The sequence below is a fragment of the Apus apus genome, chromosome 1 (genome assembly GCF_020740795.1).
Source record: "Apus apus isolate bApuApu2 chromosome 1, bApuApu2.pri.cur, whole genome shotgun sequence".
Lineage (NCBI taxonomy): Eukaryota > Metazoa > Chordata > Aves > Apodiformes > Apodidae > Apus > Apus apus.
The window spans coordinates 98043626-98065160 of NC_067282.1; the positions used below are offsets into that span (position 1 = coordinate 98043626).

A 21535-nucleotide genomic window follows, 5' to 3' on the forward strand; every position below is an offset into this window, starting at 1 on the left:
CACTGCCACCCACCTCTGTGCCATCCCACCACCACTGCTTTCACAAAAGCCCTGCTGGGAACGAATGCAGGGTCTGTGAAATAAACTGCTGGGCCAGGGCTTTTGTATTTTGTGGCTTTGGTTTTAGCAAAGGGAATGGTTAAAAAAAGTATGCTTGTTACAGGAAACTCAGAGAGTCTCTGTGGTGATACCAACATTTATGCATTGCACAGAGCTGCCACAAAGAACAGCCCTGAAATAAAATATTAGTTCCTGACAATAAATTTGGGCGGGTCACAAAGCCACATCCTCTGACCCAGGTCTGTTTTGTGAGGGCAAGCTTTGATTTCCCAGCTGAGAAGTTTGAAAACCAAGCACTGCAGTCAAACTGTCCCACATATTTTGAGAAGGAGGAGAATAAAATCACATAAGTGAATCACAAATTCTGGAAAAGGAGAAAATGCAGAAGTAAGGTCATAGCTTCCACTCAAGCTCTGTATCTTACCTCTGACCACAGTAGAGGGCTGGTGGTGTTTTATTTTGAAGTGCAACAGACACTCTCAAAGAAATAATCTTGGGGACCGTCTTTGTACTAGTAGCCTTTCTGAATACACCGTCTGGGGAGCTGGGAGGAGATTAGGTGTTTCTCATCCTTGCCCCAAGGCAAGTGGGATGGAGAGCCCCGAGTGGCAGAAGGTGGTCCCCCTGGCCAGGGTGGCCCCTATGTGGTCAGGGCCTGACAGAACTGCTGCAGCAATGATTGTACAGGGCTCTCCCTGGAAATACATGAATAGGAATCCTTGTTTTGGAGTAAAGCACCCACACAAAAAAGGCAAAACAAACTTTTTGGGTATAGTGGCACATTACAACATATTCCTACTCTTTCTCCCAAATACTACCTGGTGCAGGAGGCACCAGTTTCCCAGGGGTGGGTAACAACCCCTTTGAATAGAGGTCTGTTCCCCTCCGACCCCACAGGAGCAGCTGGCACCCTGCACAGCTGCCCTGCATGTAAGGGATGGAGCACAGGGTTCATTAGTCTGCCAGGACCATGCACCCACAATACACATGCAATTGCAGGCAGCTTAGAGTTATTTTTCCCAGCTGCTCATGATTAACTTTAGTGATGGAAATGAAGCTCTCCTGACACAGTCAATCCTGAAACAGTAGTGTTGTAATAGCTGGGGTGGACTAAAGGTGCTTGAGATGCAAGGTCTGTAGGGGGAGGTTTCTCTGCTAAAAAAGCTCCTCTACTTCTTTTGAAACAGTTGCTTTAAGAAAAGATACTGTTCTTTCAAACCCTGGCTCGTTTAAACTTCTCTCCTTGTTGGTACTACAGGTCACATAAAGTCACATGTTATCACAGGACAGAAGTCAGCAGCTCATTACCAAGTTTCCTGATAAGTTCTGTCCTTCAGCTTCTCAAGTATGCAGTGACCACTGGTGGCTTTCTGCCTAAGGGACCAGGAGAGAATGCTCCAATGGAGAAGTTCCAGAAATATATTTTACTTCCTCTCATCGTAACTGCCTTCCTAACAGGTAGGACACATTTATAACTCACCATGGACAAAATGTGTGAAATAATTTTAAAACCATGTAAATGGTATTTAATGACAATGTCAGATTGAACAGTCAGTCCTAGAGGGGGATTATTTTAAATGTTTGAAATTTTTAAGTTTGCTTTTCAAGCCTGAATGATCGAATGGCTTAGAGTGGGCTTCAGTATGCAGGAGTGAAAAGTGGATGGGGTGGGGAGGAGATGGGGAAGCTGCGCTCTCTCTCTTCCACTGAGGAGGGATGACCTATTTATTCTTCTCTCTCTTGATGTTCATTTTCTTCTTGTCTGCTTGGGACTGCTTTTGAGGAGGCATCTGTAGAGAGCTCCATAGCAGCAGCTGATTCTTTTTCCAGAAATATATGCAAATTACCATTTTGCTAGTTTGCTTCCAATTTAGATTTTTCATGCCTGAGTATCAAAAGGAGTTCAGATAAAAGGTATCTTGGTGGCAGAGCTTTAAAGAAAATGTGAATATAAAATGACTAGTTGGGTAACGAAGACAAGGTTGATTTTTTTATTATTATAGTCTAGTCGTGATTTTAACAGGCTCTGAAAGGAGGGAGTTGAAGTGGGATGAGAGGGAAAGTATTGTCATGGCTTAATAATAGGTGAAAGAAAACACAATCATGGAATAAACATTGAGTTTTCTGAGCAGAGTGGTGTTGCCAGTGGAGTTGCACAGGGATGTGTGGTATTCAGTAAGCTCTTAGCCAATGTAGTGAAGAGGAGAGAACTGTGGCAGACTTTGCAGGTGGTGCAGAATTACTTAGGGCGGCCAAATCCAAAAGGAAGCTAGGAATATTTGCCAGAAGATGTCATGATGACAAGTGAGTAAGTAATAAAGGAGCAGAAAACATTCAATGCAAAGAATCACTTAACTGAAGATGTGTAGTGGGAAAAGAGAATAGTTATCTTGGAAAGAGGGTAAATTGCTGAAAAGAGTGGAAATGTCACTGCTTTGTGTCTTCAGCAAAAGAAATAGAATGAAACCTGGCGTTACATAAATCTGCAAAAAACTAGTATCGTGAATACTAGATGTTTTGTTAGCCTTCCTATTTCAAAAACAGACTTGCTCAATCTGAGAAATGTACAAAGTGTGACAGAGGTGATGAAAAGTAGAGGGAAACCTTCATTAGATTAGGGTACTTTTCTGCTTCTGGAAAAGAAGAAATAGTAAGGATTTATTAAGATAATTAATTATATGAAGGGGAATAGTGAAATGGTTATTTACAGTTTCTTCTAACAAAAAGAAGTAACGGCAAGACTGGTTAAACTGTCAGAAAGAAGACCTAAGGCAAATCAAGGGATTTACTTTTCCTCACAGTATGTAATTAAATAGTAAAGCTCTCAGTCAAAGGATATGAGGTATACCAAATAATAAACAGACTGAAAAAAGCTAGAAACAAGTATCATGAAAGACACATCCACAGGTGCAGATGCAGTCATTGGCTCAGGCAGCCCCTAGGTCTCTTATTTTTGGACACTGAGAAGATGTAACAAGGAAGCCTGAATTTTCATTTGTTTTGTTTCTTATGCTGTCTTCCAAAGCATCCAGAGCAGAGCACGTGTTTTAAGAGGATTTCTCTTACTTTTCACTAATGCTTTTAGTTAAGCATGCCTGCAATGGATGTTTTATTGCCCTAGCAGCAAGCTGCACTGGGGCAACCAATGTTGTCCCCACTGCGCAATGGATCCATAGGAGCACATCCCAGAGCAGAGAGAAAGAGTGTGTTGTGGAGAGTCAGGTGTTGCTCTTGAAAGAATGTTGCTGCTTTTGGGATGTCAGGAATTGCACAGCTGGGTGGTGTGTCTAGGCTGCCAAGGTGGCTGCATGGCACGGGTGGCTTGAGCCTCCCCCTGTGTGGGCACAGCATGATGGCCTTTGGCAGCAATGGCATTGCAGACCACAGGGCTGATAGGCAGTGCAGGGTCCCAGCCTGCTGCCAGGAGATTGCTGCTGCTGCTGCAGTGTTCCCAGCCTGGAGACCCACATCACTGGACAAAAGAGACAGTGCAGGAGGAGAGAAGTGGTTCAGCAGCAGAGCCAGGAGAGGCTGCAAGCAACAGCTGCTGAACAGTGAGTAAGAGAAGAGATGGGAACACACTTGGGGGCTGCGGAGAGGTTTGTGTGCACGTGGGTGGAAATACGTGTTGCTGAGTACCGGCAGGCTGGTATTACTTGACAGAAACATCCTGTAATAATTTAAAAATCTTGTTAACATAAGCAAATAAGCTAGTTCTTCTCTGCAGTTTTTAACAAGCTCTGTTTTGGTTTTTAAACAGCTCGGCTGCGGGGCTGTTGATTTTTGAAATTAACTTGAGATGTGCTGAGGAAAAATCTCCCCAAGTTCAAAACAATGTACTGCTGAGCTGTTGCTGGAGCAGTGGGCCAGCAGTGAGGCAGGGAAGGCAGAAGACAAGGTGGGGTGAGCAAGAGATGAAAGAGCAAGTGAAAATAAAAAGCAATTAAAAACAGACTGGAAAGAAAAACATGTGGACATTAAAACAGAAATAGCATAGAGGGAAAGGAGAGAAAGACAGACTAGATGCAAAAACTGAAGCATAAAAGGCAGTGTTTATGGATGAGTGAGATGGGAATAGAGGGGGAGATAATTTTGAAATGCAATAATGAGGGTGAAAAAAACAAAAGGGAATTGTCATGGCAAAAGGAGAAGTCCATTCTGTCCTTTGTTATGCTGCATCCAGATAGATCACTTATAAAAGAGAAAAGACAGCCAACAGAGGAGAGGAGGGAAGGAAAATAAGGTAGCCATGTCTTGATGTCCCTGTTGCCAAGACCTTCAGTATGAAAAAGTCGTCCTTGAGAGTCAGTTTGAATTGGGAAGAAAAAATAGGTGATGAAGGGCAAGGGAGGTTCTTTTGGCAAATGAAGTTCCCCCAGCGCAGGCATCATCCATGGAATGGGATACATTTTTGTTTCTTCAAAACCCCCAGTGATGTGACAGTGAATTTATGTGACAGAGGAGGGAACAAATAGCTTTTAAAAGAGTTGGTATATAATCTGCATGTTGTTGGAAAGGATTGAGCAACTTAAATACCTTAAATACTTATCAGTTTAAGCAAACTTTCACCACTGGTGACTGATTTATAAACATTTAGCAATGTGTCTCAGTGAGGGGGTCCTAATTCAGTTTTATTCTTCAAAAATCAAGGGGTAATGCAATATCATGAAGACAGCCTATCATTTCCATATTGTGAAGATGCTATTTGCGTGGGTGGGATTTCTCATTGCTTATGGGTGAGAAAGCAGATGTTAAACCAGCTGCTAAGACCTGAACACATAATTCCTGTAAGGTGCTGTGACAATCTAGCCTGAGGCCTTCATTTGTCTAAAAGCAGTCATCTGCAAGGCATTTTGAAAGCAGTATGTAAATGAAATTTGCACTAAAATTTTTTCCTTAGTGCAAGAAGCAAGGCTCAAATGAAGGACTTCCAGCACAGGCTTAAAGTAGTGGTAACTGGGTTTAGACCCTGTTTCTGTCATGTATGTCCTTTTTGACCTTACACAAGCTACTTTATCAGTGTTTGTACATGGGTCGAACAATGGAACGCACTGTTGGTTCAGGACTCCTTGCGCTATTGCAGGATAAAATAATAAAAGCAAAAAGAAAAAGACACAAAGTTGTGGCAGCAAGTGGAGAAGGCCCATGAAACACTTTTTTTTTATTTTACTGGAGCTTTAATGAGATCTACATGGAGGCAAGTTTGAGGTATGTCCCACTCCTCAGTTCCTCCTGCCACACATAGGATCCCTGTACACAGCTTATGAACCTGTTCCCTAGCTCTCAGAAGCCAGTGAAAGACCATCTATTACTCCATCAGGTATGGTTGGAGGAAGAAAATCTAGATCTTGCCATAGCTATGGACTGAAGAAAAATTATCTAGTGGGAGGTGTACCTGCCAATGCAGAGGGGTTGGTACTAGATGATCTTTAAGGTCCCTTCCAACTCAAACTATTCTGTGATTCTATGATAAATAAAAGAATATCTCATACCTACCTGCCTATACTGTTCTGACTTTCTAAAGAAAACGAAAGCAATATTAGCACTGATTATGTTTAGGGATACATTTCACTACTGTAATGGAACTCACAGATGTGATCTCATAGCAAATGATTAATTAACAGCTAGCAGGGTACTGGAAGACACACCATTTAATCAGAGCCATGGCAAACTGCAGGTTCTTAAGAAAGTAAACTGTTTATACTGGCATAAAAATAAATTACAAATGCACAAAGATCACTTTGCATAGAGACAAATGGTGTGGATGAGTACTGCAGCTTCTGTTTCAGGAGTAACTAAGTGCATTTTTATGTTAACTCTAAGGAAGTTTGTTCATGGCTACCATGTGTCTGCCATCGTCATAGCTGTTTATATCCACTTCAACCAATCAGGAAGAATTCAGACAAACTGTGAAAATCAGAGAATTCAGCACATTAATATGTTATAGACACCACAGATGTACAGAGAGTAGTGTTGTAAAGACTGTCTGCAATATGAGTAATATTCGAAGACTTGTTTGAGCTTAGGACAGTTGGGTCAACTGTTTATAAAGCAACGTACTAAGTTATGCACGTAGATTTGATTGCTGAGTTTGCAACCTGTTTCATGTTTTAAAGCAATTCATTTCACCTTTACAAGTCTGAATAGAGCTTTCAATAAATGCTACTGGAAAAAATTAGCTATTTTAGTTGAACAGAAATTTGCTTTACTGTGTCTTATCTGCCTTTATTAACTATCAGTGCAAGTGAAGTTTGCTTACACATTGATATATTTTGGAGAACGAGGTGCATGGCAGAGGTAACATAACACAGGAAGGTGGAAAAAATTTTAAAGGTCTTTGTAAACATGAGAGAAGTCAGGATCAATCATACAAAGAACACAGGAGAGCTAGGTTTGTATAATCCTGCGAAACAAAGAATGAAAAGGCTCTTGTCTGTAAATAAATGTGGTGGGTGGGAGGAAAGAGAGGAGCTATTTATATTAAAGAAAATTTCTTGACACAAATCTGGCTAGATATACACTGCCTAGGATTGAATGTGAACTGGGAATTCGAAAATTATGTTGACGTTGGAGCAATGAGATTACAGAAGCTATGCCATGGGAGCATTCATGGAGGCTCTGGTTGCAACATTGTAACTGAGGTTGGCCTCTGGTTCCTTTTATGCGAAGATCAAACATCTCTTTTCTGTGAAACAAAACAGCATATTCTCTCCCTGGCTCATGTCAGCCATTGAGTGAACTAGAAAGTGAATTTTTCAATAATTTAGAATTAATCCATTAATGAATATACTACCTAAAATGTACAAAACTTGCATTGAAGGAAACCTTTAAAAATAATTTAATTGCCCTGAATACTCTTGGCAATGCAGTAACAACCATTTCAGACTTTCTTTCTCCTGGAAAATAATTGAACACTTATGCTCAGGCCAAATTTACAGACATGGGGTTTTAATTAGACTGCTATGGACTATAGTATCTAATTGTTGTAATTATGCAGACTCCAATGTTATTCATTAGGGTAGGACTGTCAGTCCTGGTGCTTCCTCACCATGAATGTTTCCCAGTAAGTCATGACAAACTCACTGGTGAGATAGACCTCACTGGCAGGAATGCTTTTTGCAGAGGGCTCGTGAAATCTCCATCCTTGGAGATATTAAAAATTTGACTTGACAAGGCCTTGTGCAAATGGTTTAACCGAAGTTAGCTCTGCTTGGAGCAGAGAGTTGGGCTACAGATTTCCTGAGGTCCCTTACCACAGAAACCTTTCAGTGCCCCCATCAAAGAGCAACTGTCACAGTGAGTTACAGGTGAACACTTGGGCCAAAAGAGAGCAGACTCAAGCTTAGAGGCAGATGAAGAGAGGAGAGCATCCGTGCAGGAAGAGAAAGAGCTGTGTCTAGTTGGATATGTGCAGAGCATGGGCAGTCTTCTGAGGTGACCTTTGATGACAGCAGAGCCTGCAAGGGTATCCCTCTCCCTCCCCCTCCACTCCACCTGCAACCAGCAGGACTGTTGGTAGCAGTGACTTAGTGAAGTGACAGCCTTCTGAGAATGTGTCATTTTGGGGTCCCCAATACATTGATAAACTAGACCAAATTCAGTAGAAGGTCGCTAAGATGGTAATAGGCTAGAACACTTGACCTCTGAGGAGCAGCTGATGGAACAGGGTTTGTTCAGCCTGTAGAAGAGATGGTGGGGGGTTTCAAATGGCAGCCTGTCAGTAGCTGCAAGAAGGTTGTAAAGAAAATGGAGCCATGCTCTTCAAAGTGGGGAATGTGAAGTTGACAAGAGACAGCAGGCATATGTTGGAACAAGAGATGTTCAGAGTGGACAAAAGGAAAAGCCTTTTCCCCATGAGGACCATCAGGCAGTGGAGCAGGTTGCCCATAGAGGCTGGGCAATCTCCATTCTTGGAGGTTTTCAAGTCCTGGCTGCCTAAAGCTGTAAGTAAGCAGATTCAACATCAGAACTGGTCCTGCTTTATCAGGGGGATTGGATTTGAGACCTCCTGAGGTCACTTTCGACTTGAATAACTCTATGGACAGTCAGCTGTCCCTCCTTGAAAGGCATTGGTAGTACCTCTGCCTTTGCTCTGCTGCACATGGACATAGCATGCTCTGGGGAACTGAGCCAAAATCTAAAGGAGAACACAAAGAAAAAAGACTCAGATAAACAGGTTTCTCACAATATTGTTCTCTCAAGTCCTGTTCCTTAAGACATTAACCAAATAATCTTAATTGTTCCTATAATTTGAAGTTTTGTCCTTCATGAAGACTAGGGTATGTGATGTCCTGTCTCTGAAAAATACTGTAAGATTTGCCCACCTTCAAAACTGCACTCACTTCCCATAGCTATTTAAGGGACTGAAGTCACAGTTGCTGCTTTGATAAAAGACTTTTTCCTTCTTACACTTTCTGCTTGGTAGAAGTGAGTGCTTCTGCCTTTCCATGTGCAGGGGACTCACCATCTGCCTGGACAACAACTGCAAATTCATTCCTCTGAGGGCAGTGGGAGGCCCTGGATCTGTTGAGAAGGAAAACAGAGTGTCTGCATTAGAATAAGAATTCATTTGAAATAAGCTTTCAGTTCTGAAAAATGGTCATCAAAATTCACATTGCCGTTTAAGGCAAAAAGCTCATGAGTTACAGCAGCTCTGGCTAACAGAAAGCCTGAGAAGGTGAGGAAGGATGTATGTGATGCATGTATGAGAAATAAGGGAAGAGGCAGATGAACAGGGGAAAGAGCATAGAAGGATATATACTTGGGCTGCAAAAAATCAGTGGCAATCTAAGGAATGGAAAAGGGACCAGCTGCACACTCTTTTATTTATTTAAAATCTAGAGGACTCATGTATTTTCCTATTTAAAGGTGGAACTTTTTTCTTTCAGCAAAATGAGAACTCACCTTTGAGGCAATCACTGAAGAAAGGAAGTTAGGTGATTTTGAAGTGAGAGGAGGAGAAACCAAAAATCAAATGCTCCACTAAAGAAAAACACTTAATCCAAGGTGGATCTGAAATATTAGATTGTACATCTGCATCTCTGAACTGGTTGATATCTTTCAATCTATATAAACCTGTACTTCTCAAGTGCTCAATGCTTGGATTGGGAATCTGTTATAACAATGTAGTGTTTGACCACTGCTTACTACTGTGGGATTAACATTACTCAGTTGCAATTTCAATTCACCATACATACCTTTTAAATTTTTACTGACAGTCACTACTGAAAAAGAGAAAATAATCTTTTCCTGAAAGTATCAGGTACTGATGACTGTAAGAGGCAGTGTCAGTTCAGCTGAATCAGCAGCTTTTCCTGGTACATGACTTAAGTGCTTAATACCTCAGTGCTCCTAGTGAATAATACTATTTGAACCAGGGTGCCTGGCTTTTTAGCCTTGCATGACTGGCAGTAAAAATTAAGCCAAAGGCCTCTGGGGGTTGTATTGTGTATGTATTTACAGATTTTTTTTATTTTTTTATTTCTTTGTTCCAGGTCTTGGCTCTTGTTACTCTATTATAGAAGGCCCTTCGAATGCAACAGTCCTTGCTGGTTCAGAAGCCCGCTTCAATTGCACGGTGTCGGTCGGATGGGTAATTCTCATTTGGCTGTCCAATGCAAATCCTGTCCTCACCGTCATCAGTTCTCAAGGAGCTGTTGAGACGTCAGACCGCTTCACCTCTCAGAATTATACCAGTGGCAATGCGTTTACCTCGGAGCTGATCATCCACAACACACAGCTGAGTGACTCTGGAAAAATCGAATGCAGCACCCAGCAACCTAGTGAGAGCAGGTTTGCATTTCTTTCTGTTCAAGGTGCGTACAGACATCGATAGAAAGCTGTTTTATTATACTGTATTTAAAGGAAGCCTCTGATGGATTGCTCAGATTAGCCCTGTGAAGGAGCATATGCTCTCATTTACCATCCTTTGCCTCCTGTCCTCCTTGTCTTAATGTTACTGTCAAAGCAGGTTTCTGAGTCACATTCAGAGTGCCATTAACAAAGGTTTGAACTGCTCTTGTTTTTTCCTGTTACATCTCTTACTCTTTATTGGATTGTGTTAAAGTGCCTGAAGGCTGTATCAGGCTCACCAGCAGTCAGTCAAAAAAGACCTTTTGGCTAGAAACAGCATGGATTATCACGTATGCACATCTTTGTCCATTAAATTTCTGATGCCTTTAGGGCAGAGCTCTCTCCTGATTTCTGACTCAGGAATAAGTCTGTATCCATTTGAGTTTTATTTAAGGGTGTGTAGGAGTAAACCACTCTAGACACAAGGCGATACTATTCATATGATTGCTCACGCAAGCTACCGTATTCAAGGAACAGAAAGTTTTTTGTGTGTATGCAGTCACTGTGTATGAGGCCTGTTCCTCCTCTCTGAAGCATCAGTATGGGCAGTTCAGCCAGTAAAGTGAAATCTAACCCATAGACACTATCCATTTGTCAGAGACGCTTCATGCAATGAAAATGTCTCATCACCTACCCGTAAAATTTTCCTAATAAAAGCCAAACATACTTAAAATTTAGAGAGAAACACTTATTTCATTATGTTGCCCTCCAGCTGGAAATATATCAAGATGGCTAAAAAGTAAAATTTCCTGCTTTTTATTAGAAATGTACTAAAAGCTGAGGCTTGTGCTTTAAACACACTGGACAGTGTGTCCGTGAGGTTGCAATATCTGTAGTGTATATAATACATATGGTATAACTGTGTTAATAATTATTGTTTTGAAATTAATATCTCAAGCCATAGCTGATTCTGAGTATCAAGATAAGATTTAAAACTATCAGTAGGAAAGCAATGCAGCCTGTTCTGAAGGAACAAAACATCTTTTGCCTCCCACAGTTAATGGATCTTTATTAATCAAAAATAGCACCTTAACAGTAAAAGAGAACAAAACAGTTGACATTGTTTGTGAAGCCTCAGGATGGTCTCCAGCTCCAGACATTACCTGGATGACAAATGACTCTTTCATTGATAAGTCGAGGTATGTTACCCAGCAAAGTCAAGGATCTGATGACCTCCACAATGCCCTGAGCATCCTAACTTTGACTCCAACGGATACTGAGATTTTGACTTGTTTAGCTGACATAGAAGCACTCCCTAGCCCTCAAAATGCAAGTGTAACTGTTATTTTTGTCAACTCTACTATGGGTAAGTGAATATTTGTTTTACTCTGCTTATACTGTTTTCTTAGAACTGTGTTTTTTGTTTTGCTTTATTTTGAAGTCTTTTATTTGCAAATTAAATAGTATGAGATGTGCAAAGACGCAGCAGTCACAACCTGATACGTGAGTAGGGTTAAATTCACATTTGTGAGACAACTGATACAAGTCTAGTGAACCACAAAGTCCAGCTTAGGACTGAACAAGATGAACAAAGCAGTACACCTGCCACTGACTCCTGCTACGGACTCGCTGCTAAGAAACTGGCTTTTTTTCCTTGACCAAGTACACATCTAATGAATTTAGATGTTAAATATCTGATTACGCCATGCCTGCCATGTGTAAATAACTTATTTACTACCTCATTTACTCAAAGCCAAACCCTGAGTTGGAAACCCCCCTTGGATTTTACTCCCAGTTTCCACACACAACCCAGAATAGATTCTGTACTAGCACTTCAGATGAAAAATAGAAAGTTCTCCACATGAGCTGTGATCAGGTGTGATGTAGCTGTTGTAGCATGGTGTTAATATCCCCAGGGCTTCACTGAAGTGGTCACCTAATTGCAGATGGTAGCATTTATATGTAGGAACTTCTGTACCAATAATATCTATCATCAATCTACTATAAGAATTCCTTTCCACATAGTGTATTCAGCTATTACAGACCAAAGATCAGGTCATCAAAAGAAGCTGTGTGTCATGGGCTTTATCCCAAAGTCTACTGAGACCAAAGAGTTATTTGGCCTGCTTTTCTCTTCCTGGTATGGTCTCTTTCACATCTTAATGGAAGGTAAAATTTGTCCTGCAGCAACATATGTGGAAGTCTTTGGACAGTGCATTTGGTTGCTTTTTATTGCCTTTTATTTAAGGAAATTCAAGATCACTTTAATCCAAGCATGTATGTTGAGTCAATTTCTCAAGAACAGTTAGACCTTTGATAACCCTAAATATTTCCACAAAAGTTGTCAGCATTTCTTGTAATGCTGCTAATCTTTGGCCTCTATGACAACTTATGAAAATAAATTCCTTAATTTAGCACATTCACAGTATTAGGAGATTTATCTGGAAAAGGGTGATTTTATCTGATCAAAGCAAGTGGGATCCACTACAATTCTACCTCATAATCTAACAATCCTATGAATCATGTTTTTCTTTTCCAAACCATGACACAAAAAGAGCAAGTAAGAGGAATTATCTCCCTGTGAGTTAGTAGTGTTTAATGCAGTTGAAGGAGACCATACCAGACAATTTATCTGCTGGGATTTGGCAAGTATCTCAACTATTAGGCAGAGAAATCTCAGGAGAAATTAAACTTGAAGCACTAATTGTATGAAAAGGAGTTGAAGTTGCTGGATATAAGTACACTGTCACCTGTGGTGACATAGTCTACCCTACAATTATGTCCTTTTATTTGCGTTATCCTGTGGTATGGCAAATGCATAGGCTACATGGAATTGGTTGGTTTTAGTTTAGTTGTTTGTTTATTTGGTTTTGGGTTTTTTTGCAGTGGGTCTATGCATCGCCAGCTGTCTTCTGCACAGAGTAGGGCCTCAAAACTATGATTCTTTTCATGATGTGGTGAGCATAATGAGCTTATATAATCATGCTGACAGCTTCTCTTGATAAACTGATTTTCGTTTTGTAATGGGTGAATATGGCACACACAAAGACACCTTATAGTGGATTGATGAGGGGCTTAGTATAGAAGATTCAACATATAAACAACTGAGGAGGCTGAGTAACTGTGCCTTATGAGTCATTATTGGTGAGCCTTTTTCAGAAGTACTTGCTTTGTAATACAGTTGAAAAAGGTCATTTCACTATCCTTAATATGACTTTTTTTTTACAGTCGTATTGCTTCTAATTACTGATTGAGCAAAATAGAACTATCCTGAGGAAATTAATTGATTCCCCTGCCTACTCATTTGTGAAGTACTGAGGTATCCACCCTCAGTTGCCATAGCTACTCATTGTAAATCAGAAGGGGAGAAAAACAGATGTCATGAAGCACAATTAGTGTATTTAGTGACTGTATAGGACTGTCATTCATTTCTCTTTGGAAAAATCGTTGTGCAGCAGCAGACACTCAAAATTTGTCATGATGTGAGAATATGAAGTCTTTAAATCATTATAATGAAATAAAGACATGGCATTTACGACAGAGAAAGATGTATAATGTATATATCACTCTTGAAATCTCAGAGCTTGTCTGGATTTTCATATACAGGCTCAGCCTTAGCTAGCTGTTTTCAGGAAAGAATATAACTTCAAACATCTAGGGAGTCCTTCCCAAATAAAAATTTCAGCCTTCATTTAAAAAAGCTTGAGGATTTACATTCCTCCATGTCCCTCCCTCACAAGGAATACCTGTCTATTCATAAGGACTGCAGCCAAAAATCTGAGCTCTCTTCAGCCAACCCTCTCCTGGTCAACAAATGTCTTACCTTCCCACATCTCTAGGTCAGTCTTAATCTCAGACCTTTCCATATAAGGTGATGTACTTTTATGTCAGTCACTCCTCCACCAGAGCTGTCTCCCTCACAGTGTGTTTGGCTGAGTCCTAGATTTGGAAACTCCTATGGAGTTATCTCAGAAGATGCATTCACAGAGCTGTTACTGGAAAATGGGGTCCATGGCAGAGTCCCTTAGCTGGGCCCAAGATCTCTTTGGCATCAGTGTTGATTTCATGTGGCCTTTGACCTGCAGAAGATGAAGATAGGGAATCTACCCTGAGCCTGGTCTTCCTTTTCTTTTTAAGTTAGCCAGAAAGCTCTGAAGTATCCAAAAAGCAATGTGCATCTTTTCCCAGTCTCTCATTTCTCCTTGGTCACCTGCATGTGCCAAGGAAAATCCCCTTTTCTTCAGATACTTTGCCCAAGTAAATTTTTTGGGCAGATTTGGGAGGCGCCAGAGGTCAGAATAGCAGCAGATGGGCCCTCTAGAATGAGGAAGTGGTTTTGTCCACCCTAAGCACCTCACATAACTTGGTGTGGATTTACTAATGCAGCCAAAAGGGATTTAACGCCCTCATGCCTTAGTGCCCCTCTCTTGCACTCCTACTTGTGTGCTGAGCTGTCAGCTCCTGCATTCATACTGCTGGTGTCAGCTCCAGTTTCTTTCTGGATCATCCAAAACTGGAGAGAAACTAAAATGATGTAGTATCAGGCATGTTTGTGCTGTATCCTGTCCTACCTGCTTCAGCTCCATAGAACCTCTTTTGGCAAGTAACCTGAACCTGACAGGGAGTGAAATACCTTGGTGTGGCAGCCAGACTGGAGGTATGGGCCAGTGCAGATGTGTTTAGCTCCTCCCTTCACACTAAGGGTAAGCTTTCCCCTATGGCTACATAGTTACCTTTCATATTTTAGGTATGTTGAAACTCCTGTGGCATGTTTTGTGAATCCAACTGTATGAGAAATACAGGGTATTTTTAAAATTCTGTGCACATGTAAGGTCTGTTGGAAAATTGGTCATAGCAACCAATTTCATCAAGATACTGAATTATATTGAAATTACCTCATTTAACTCTGTAGACTACAACAAAGACAAAAGAATAAGTGAATGTGAGAATGTCAGTAGTGAAGATGTCAGTAGCTGCATATTCCCAAACACTGAGACTTTTTACAGGTTTTGCTATTTGCTGCTCTTAAAGTGGATAACAGATGCCCTACCAAGTATGTCCCAAAGTCAAACACCTGCTGAAATCAGTGGGAGAAATCCCAAAATCCAATTTATCAGAAAATCTTATCTACTGGCTAGAGATCTCTGTCTGTACTAGTCACCTGTGACTATTGCTGTGATTTGTAGAGAGAAACAGACACTTCTTCAGAGCTGTTCATCCAAAGGGACAAATACACATTTGGCCAAATGAATTGTAGCCCAAAATACCTCTTTTCACTGAAAAGAGCAGCTGGGCAAGACACTTAATATCTGCAGTATAGACATGTAAACCAAATCTCAAAACTTCTTCCCAAACTCAAATGTCTCCAGAGGATGTTGGGAGGTCCAGCACATACACAAAATTTAGTTTAGGTTAGAAGATTGCAGGCCTGTGTTTTTCTGAAGAGAAGTAGCTGTTGAAAAAGTTACAATTGCAATGAAGAATTTGCATGTGGAAACATTTTTAAATTTTGGACACTATGTGTAAATACAGAGTCTGTCATTTGGAAAACACAGACTCCCTGTTAAATAATCAACAAACATTTAATATCTTATCACAGAAGAGATACATGTTCTGAAAAGGATGTTTTGAGGCTCTGATAGTACAATATTTTTCCATTTAATTTAATTTAACAGAAAATGAATACAGTGAAGACAGCGGAAGCACGAGGGTTATTGTACTTGCAGTTGTGTTTTCAGTACTTGGTATTGTTCTTCTGATCGTTATTATTGTGGTTGTTGTTCGCTGCTGCTGCCTAAAGAAGAAAGGTGAGTAGAGCTTCACAGTTGGTCTATACATTAAAATGATCTTCCATTAGGTGTAATTCTCCTAGTTGTGTCAGCTCTGGTGCCGTGCAAGGACCTGTAAGCAGAAGGGTGAGCAGAGAGATCCTGCTCTTAGCCATGACACGGTTAGGATGCTCCTTACTTTCACCTTGCTGTACATCTCTTATAAATTGGTTCCAAAGTAATCAGTGTCAACTGTTGACCTTAACTACAAGGGGGTCATGTGTTTCAGGAGTTAATTTCCGATGGCATTCTGTTCCTATGCTGAGGTTCTTTGTTGAAGCAAACCTTCAGGGCTCTAAGCCTCGTTTCCAGTTTCTCTGTAAGCTGCTCTACGGGGACGTTGCACAATTTTATGAACAGGGAGGAGAGATACATGCCCCTGTGGTAGAGGAGCTCTATAGTATCACACTTTATTTTCTTGCATTTTAAATGCATTCTTTTTTCTTTCCTAGAATCAACGTATCAAGATGAAATCAGGTAAGCTGGATGAGGCGGGAGGATTTTTCCTTTTATCTGAACTCTTCCAGGATGTTGCAGGATGGTGAGAGGGTTGTGTCGCTTCCCATGCCCAGCTGTCCAGCACTCCCAGGATGTGTGGCTGCCTCCCTGCTGTGTGACCTGGCCCGGCATGGGAAGGGAAGACAGCATGCGGGGGAGGGAACTGACTTTAAGAGGGGGGAAAAGCGAGGGCCGCAGCACGTTGTGAACTCCGCCCCCACCACGAAGTGGGCGAAAAGACCCAAAATCCTGCCCGTGACTCGGCAAGCACAGAGCTCGCAAACTGCAGACACGCTCCCAGCGAAGCTGAGGGGCGAGGCGAGTCCTCCAAAACCTCCCGCGCCCCCGGGGAGGCTGGAGAGGAGCCCCGCCTGCCCCGGGCTGGCTGCCGGCAGCCGCCACCGGGGGGCGCTGCGAGCCCGGCAGCGCGGCGGGGCTGCGGGGGGCGGGGGGCGAGGGGCGGTCTCCGGAGCCGGGGGCGACGGGCTGCGGGCTGGATGGGGTGGCAGGCGGCTCGGACCGTGTCCCCGGCTCTTGTAAGGTTCGCTAGCGCTAGGCTGATAATGGCTAAAGCAGGAAGTGAAGCTGCCCCGAGGATGAGTGTCAGCGCTTCGCCGAGGGACCCCCGGGCGCGCTGGGGTACGGAGGGGCAGGCACGTTGTTGCACTGCGTCGGAAAGCCTTAGGAATCGTGAGCCGGTGGTTATCAGCATTAAAATCTGATTTACCGGCGCCAGGGCGGCTGTGACAGCAACGTCAGCGAGGTTATTTGGAGTTGTTGTTTTGTTGTTTTGTTTTGGTTTTTTTTTTTTTCCTGAGTTTCCAGGGAGCACTGGAAATTCAGCCTGTGCCTCCGTTTGTGGGGCTTTTAACTCCTCGTCTCCTAACGCGCTGACCGAGCGTTACACCGCGGTGCCCCACTCCGCAGGGATACCTGCCTTCATTAGCGGCCTCTAATGGGGACATTGTGTGAAGGTCTGTTGACAGATTCCCATTTATAGAGAGCACTTGGTTGATACGAAACAAAATAAGGAAATTAGGTAAACACAGTTTTCTCCTGAGGAAATGATGCTTCAGTTATGTCATGCCATACCAGTAAACGTCCACGTGATTTCTTCGTTTCTCATGCTAAATTGATCCTTTTACCAAGGGCAGCTTTATAAATGAGGCAGGACTAAATCAGTAGGGAATGGGCAGCCAAAAGCAGACACAACTTGCATATGAGTTTTGCTATGAAAAAAGTCCTACGAAGCCTTTTTGCTAGGATTCTAACTTGGCTCTGCTGAAAACCTTCTGCAAGGGTCAACCCTGCTAAGACAAAAATCAACTGAACACGCAGAGAAGTGTCTGCCCAGCAGTGGGGACTGGTATGGCTGGCTCTGTAGTGTTCCTTGGACTCCACCTCACTGATGTAGGTCTGCACAGTACTTTCTTTCCTCCTGTGTCTTTGAATCTTGTCTGGGCAAATACCATTCTATCTCCATGAGCAAATATGTGCTTTCAGATCTCAGTACGGTCAGGTTCTTATTTTCCAAAAAAGTTTAAACAGGAGTTGTCATGCTGACCTCATAACTGTTGCTTACACTCTGAAAGTTAAAGAAACTATTAAGCAAGTACTTAAGCACTGGGTTGAGTCCAGGCCCTATGGCTCAGCTTGGACTTAAAAACTCAGTGTTCAGTTTTGCAAAGTTTTAGCATGTGTAAACAATGACACTGATTTCACAGGAATTATTTACAATCACTCCCAGATTTTGTAGGTTTGGTGTTTTTTTCTTGGGGGGAACCTACCTGACATAAAAATAATTATGATTGTCTAGATTTTGAAGCTGTGTTGTAATAGTAGTGAAGAAGTGTTGAGACCAAGGACATAATTTTTTACTTCCCACATTATTTTTAACTTGGCTGGCTAACTTTCTGTACCTCCCACACTTTTTTTGTAGCTGCTTTTGGTTTGACTACTACACTGACTTTGTTGAGATCTAAGGATCAGATAAAATATACACCACAGTATCATGTAATGTGTGGAGGTGGTATTCCTAAACAATTACTCTTGTCTTCTACCAACCACGACAAGTTTCTTAGTGGTATCTAACACGTTTATCTCCTAAAAGATATAGTCATAGCTGACTACTTAGATTTATGTGTGCATCAGTTGTGCTCATCTGGAACTCTACAGGACTGCAAAGTAATTCCTGCTAAACATAAAAAAGTAAATTCAGCAGTTTCCACAAGCATTGCTAACCGAGAAGATTTCCCTCTTCCCTGTCAAATGCCTGGCTTGCCATAGGCCTGCCATCAATTTGTGCTTGCCACACCAGAAACCTAGGCAAAGGTGGACCTGGGACTATCCCAGAGAGGAGTCCATGGTAGGAACAGATGAAAAGTAGCATCTCTGCTAGCATAAGTGTTTTCCTCTTTTCTCTCTGTTCAGCAATCAGGTCACCATTCTGCTAATTCAGAGATGTGTAATTTTAACCATGGTAGTTCTGTCAGCTTCACTGTGGTTATGCTCACTTGTGAAGTAAATTTCAAAGTGAAAGGTTAACTTTGGAGAGTACAGATGAATCCCTCAGGAGCCATCTGTGGTGATGTGAGATAACATGCTTTTTATTTTTTTGCAATTAGAGGGGGATCAAATAGCAAAAATGATGAGCTATCATAAGTGACCTAGCTGGTGTTCCATTATTAGGACACTGAATATCCTGTAATTCAGAATTAGGCATCAAAATTAATTTCTTATAAAGCCTATGATACGGAACAGAGTCTTCACCCTTTGAAGATTACTCACCTTATATTCTTGCTTTCTGATAGTGTAGCTAATGAAAACTTCCTCAGCAGAATTTCAGAGGTACTACTTATATGGGACAAGATTTGTACTAGCTAATTATTTGGAAGGCTCAGATAGGTTTTGCACCATTTTATTTTTTTTTCAGAGGTGAGGCATATGATTTTTTCTCTGTAGCCTATTACCCAAGAGTTCCCATTTATTAAGTTCTAATGACAGACCTTTTTGTTTCTAGAAAAGTTACAGCTGAGAAGAAAAACTATGGTGATGTGGAAAACAGGCAGAGGCATGGCGGTGAGAATCTGGGATACATTCCGGAGGAACTGTGGAACATAGAAAAAATCCCAAGTAAGTCTGAGTTAGTGCATCACATATTGTCTGACTGCTTCTTACCATGGACATTTTGGACATGTCAAGCAATCACATTCCAGGATGTCACAATACTTTGTGAAGTACTTGTGTGTGGCTTCAGAACTCTTTATTTTCTAGAGTATGGTCCTTCAAAAGTATCGAGAAAACATCAAAGTTTTTTGCAGTTAAAGTTAGTTTTATTCCTGTGTTTGGTTTTATTTGTTTGTTTGCTTTTTTTGCCTCTGTTCTTCCAAATATCTTCTGGGGCCAGATGTGGGAGTTGGTCTGTAGAAACAAAAAAAACAATCCACCACCACCAACTAACAAAAAAAAAAGGAAAGAAAAAAAGGCAGTGAGAGAAGTATAATTTTAGTGATGACTAAGGCATTATCAATTCTAGTCCTTAAGCGCAAAGACTCTTCAAAAGCAAATGTAAATCACCACCAAATCATTACCCACCACTTGCATTTACAACCACATTATTATCATAACATTTAATCAAACACTTAATGGCATAAAATTATTGTGCAGAGTCTATAATCCAGGCATACATCCTTTTATTTCTAACTAATAAATTGTGAAGAAGTGCGTGCAGTAGAAAGGTTTCAGGAGCATGAGGTATTGTTAAATGCAGCAGTTATAAAATGTAAAAGAAAAATTAAGTAAACTGGCCATGAAATCCTTACCAAGTGGCTCTGTTACTTCCCCTTCTTAGCAGGGCAATGGAAGAAAACAAGATGGAAAAACTTGTGGGTCAAGACAAGGAGGGGGGGATCACTCACCAATTACTGTCATAGACTCCACTTGGGGAAGTTTAATTTATTACACATCAGTAATCAGAGAATGAAAAATAAAACTAAAAACACCTCCCCCACTTCCACTTTTTGAAGGCTCAACTTTCCTCCTAGCTCATCTACCTCCTCCCTACAAGCAGTGCAGGGGGAAGGGGAATAATGGGAGGCAGGATCAGTCCATAACATCCAAAATCAGTCCATCATCACTGTCATTCTCTCCTCCTCACACTTTTCCCCTGTTCCAGTGTGGGTTCTTCCCACAGGCTGCAGCTCTTCAAGAACCACTCCAGCCTGGGTCCTTCCCACATGGTGTTGTCCTTCAGGAATGGAGTGCTCCAGCATGTGTCTTGCAAGGGGTCACAAGTCCTGCCAGAAAACCTGCTCCAGTGTGGGCTCCTGCCAGAGCCTGGTCCAGAGTGGACTCTCCACAGGCTGTAGCTTCCTTCAGAGCACATCCACCTGCTGTGGCATGGGGGTCTTCCATGGCCTGCAGGTGGATATCTGCTCCACCATGGTCCTCCATGGGCTGCAGGGTAACAACCTGCATCACCATGGTCTTCTCCACAGGTTGCAGAGGAATCTCTTCTCTGGCACATTAGTGTCTGCAAGACTGTTTCTCTTACATTTTCTTACTCCTCCTTCCCAACTCCTGCTCACTGTATTTTTTCTGCTTTCTTAAATACACTATCATAGGGGTGACACCAATGTCACTGAGGTTGGCCAGCAGCAGGTTTGTCTTTGAGCCAGCTGGAACTGACTGTCCAATGTGGGGGCAGCTCCGGGTCTCTTCTCAAAGTAGTCACCACTGCCATCTCCACCACACTACAAAAACTTGCCATGTTAGTCCAACAAGTTAGCTAGAGTTTAGCTCATGCTATGAAATAATATTTAGCTTCATTCCTGAATGGCTTGTGGTTCATGCTACTGAATAACAATAATCACACTGAATAACAATAATCTTGTATGTTCTTGTTACAGGAGTTACTTCTCTTGCCCCAGTGTCTTCAGAGTTCACTGTCTCTGCTGCAGATTTACATACCAGTTCTGTACCAAAGGTAACTGTAATGCTGATATGTTGACTTTCCCCCTCTTTCCTCCTGCCCCTCCATCTCCCCACCCCAGTGTGTATCTTACTACATCCAAACATAGATTTTGGGTGGAGGTACACATTTTTAAGTAAATTACACCTGTAAATGAATAAGTCAAATGTCCTTTCAGCATTATAACAGTAAGTGCCCTGGGTGTTAGCCTCAGGTTTAGATTGAGGGGATAGGAGGTAAGAGAGAAATAAACACTGCTGATATTTGGAAGACATGTTTAATAAAGCTTCTGTCACATCTTTCCTTCAGCAACCTGCTACATTTTCCTCCCCACCTCCCAGGCTAAAGTTAAAATGTCACAGACTTCCTCCCCTCACAGAATCATAGA

At 41.8% G+C, this 21535-nt stretch overlaps 1 protein-coding gene across 3 annotated transcripts in view; it reads left to right on the plus strand.

Moving 5' to 3' along the window:
- The window catches only part of IGSF5 (immunoglobulin superfamily member 5), a 40965-nt gene that overhangs the window by 1460 nt on the left and 17970 nt on the right, over positions 1 to 21535 (plus strand). For all 3 annotated transcript variants that reach the window (XR_007890305.1, XR_007890299.1, XM_051627128.1), the window contains exons 2-8: positions 1319 to 1518; positions 9555 to 9875; positions 10910 to 11218; positions 15528 to 15659; positions 16133 to 16157; positions 19198 to 19310; positions 21086 to 21162. Coding sequence is in view for 1 of the 3 variants with exons in the window: in XM_051627128.1 (XP_051483088.1) it covers positions 1461 to 1518; positions 9555 to 9875; positions 10910 to 11218; positions 15528 to 15659; positions 16133 to 16157; positions 19198 to 19310; positions 21086 to 21162 (1035 nt within the window). In the remaining 2 variants the exon portion in view is untranslated. The remainder of the gene's footprint in view (positions 1 to 1318; positions 1519 to 9554; positions 9876 to 10909; positions 11219 to 15527; positions 15660 to 16132; positions 16158 to 19197; positions 19311 to 21085; positions 21163 to 21535) is intronic.